The sequence below is a fragment of the Plectropomus leopardus genome, unplaced genomic scaffold, assembly GCF_008729295.1.
Source record: "Plectropomus leopardus isolate mb unplaced genomic scaffold, YSFRI_Pleo_2.0 unplaced_scaffold19473, whole genome shotgun sequence".
NCBI classification, from domain to species: Eukaryota; Metazoa; Chordata; class Actinopteri; order Perciformes; family Serranidae; genus Plectropomus; species Plectropomus leopardus.
Window position 1 is genome coordinate 1 of NW_024621022.1, and position 1808 is coordinate 1808.

The following is a 1808-nucleotide window of genomic DNA, read 5'->3' on the forward strand; positions in this document are numbered from 1 at the left end:
CTAAACTATATATCCAAACACAGCTTTCTATATGATTTCTTTCAAATTTAATTCTTCTGTTTCCTTGTTTTCTCTTCTGGAGCTCTGGGTTTAGTCAATAAAAGTGGTTGTAAGCATAGCCTGACCAATATTTATTTTTTATTGGAGCACAAAGAAATTCTAAATTTTGTAATATTAAATAGTTGTGACCAAGACATAATGTGTCACATTTTACAGCTGGAAAATGTTCCATTGAAATATAATCTCAAATATAACATACAAATTCTGTGTTGAAACACAACTGTATGACTGAATACTGGGGAATAACTAATGACTTGTTTAAATAATGTTTTGCAGATACTGGACATCTCTTAGTAATCTGGTGGCCTCTCTCTTGAACTCAGTCCGTTCCATTGCCTGCTTGCTGCTGCTCCTCTTCCTTTTCATCGTTATCTTCTCCCTGCTGGGTATGCAGGTGTTTGGGGGGAAGTTTAACTTTCCCAATCAACTCAAACCCCGCAGCACCTTTGACAGTTTTCCTCAGGCCCTCATCACTGTGTTCCAGGTACAATCAAAACCACTATCCATAAATTCATGAAACAATGTGATCTCCTAATAAAGTTGAAATATATTTGAAACATTTCCCAGTTATTTTCATTAACATAAATCTTTAGTAATGTTAAATTATAAGTGTTTCAGATCCTGACAGGTGAGGACTGGAATGCTGTCATGTACGATGGCATCATGGCTCATGGAGGACCCAGCATGCCTGGAATCCTAGTTAGCATCTACTTCATCATCCTATTTGTCTGTGGAAATTGTATCCTTACAGAGAGTATGTGTGGATTTTGTTTATATGTATGTCTCTGTTCCACAGTTCAGTGCAAATCATTGTCATAATCTTTGACCCCCCTGTCATTAAGTCATCCTCCTAAATGTCTTCCTGGCCATTGCTGTTGATAATTTGGCAGAGGCTGAGTCTCTGACTTTGGCACAGAAAGAGAAAGCAGAGGAGAAAAAACGCAAGAAAGCTCTCAGGTAAGTTTTCGTAAGTGTTAAAAATTAAACATATTTATTTCATCAAAACCCATCTTTTCATATTTTATACTGACTTCTAATCTCATGTACAACTATGAATCAAACACCCATGATTTCATGTTATGGTACAAAGTGACATATTGTGGTGGGCAATTATTTTTTTTAACACTTCCTAGCAAAAAGTATGTGGAAAAAACTGAAAACTGAAATTACAGCAATATGTAGTGATTCAACATGTCATTCCAACACCAGGTTAATATAAGACCTCTTATATATAAAACCTAGGAGAAACAGATCAGAATTTAGTAATCTGCAAGTAGGAAGCTGATATAAATCTGAGAGACAAAGAAAAGACAATTGTGAGCAGCAACATTTTCTTTTGCAATAACAGCCTCAACTCTTTGAAGGCGCCTTCCAGCAGATCTTGGAACATGGCTACAGGGATTTGAAACACCAAAAGTATTAGTGAGATTGGCTACTAATGTTGAGTAGCAAGGCCTGGTTAATGCTTTGTGTTCAAATTTATCCCAAATGTTTGGATGGGGTTGACGTCAGGGTTTTCTGCTGGTCAGTCAAGTTCTTCAAACTGCTGATGCTTTGTCCATCCATCCATCCATTTTCTTCTGCTTATCCGGGGTAGGGTCGTTGGGGCAGCAGCTGAAGCAGGGAAGCCCAGACTTCCTCTCTCTGGCCACTTTTTCCAGCTCTTCCTGAGTGATCCGGAGGCACTCCCAGGCTAGCTGAGAGACATCTCTCGTCTCTCCAGTGTGTCCTGGGTCTTCCCCGGGGCC

The 1808-nt window shown here is 38.9% G+C and overlaps 1 protein-coding gene across 1 annotated transcript; it reads left to right on the forward strand.

Annotated features, from left to right (window-relative positions):
* Positions 1 to 336: 336 nt before the first annotated feature.
* Positions 337 to 1017, forward strand: LOC121965300 (voltage-dependent L-type calcium channel subunit alpha-1D-like; the record flags this gene model as incomplete). The annotated part of the gene is made up of 3 exons (XM_042515454.1): positions 337 to 544; positions 679 to 799; positions 903 to 1017. Coding segments are annotated over 3 exons (444 nt in total), but the record flags the coding sequence as incomplete, so codon positions are not given.
* Between the last annotated feature and the right edge of the window lie 791 nt (positions 1018 to 1808).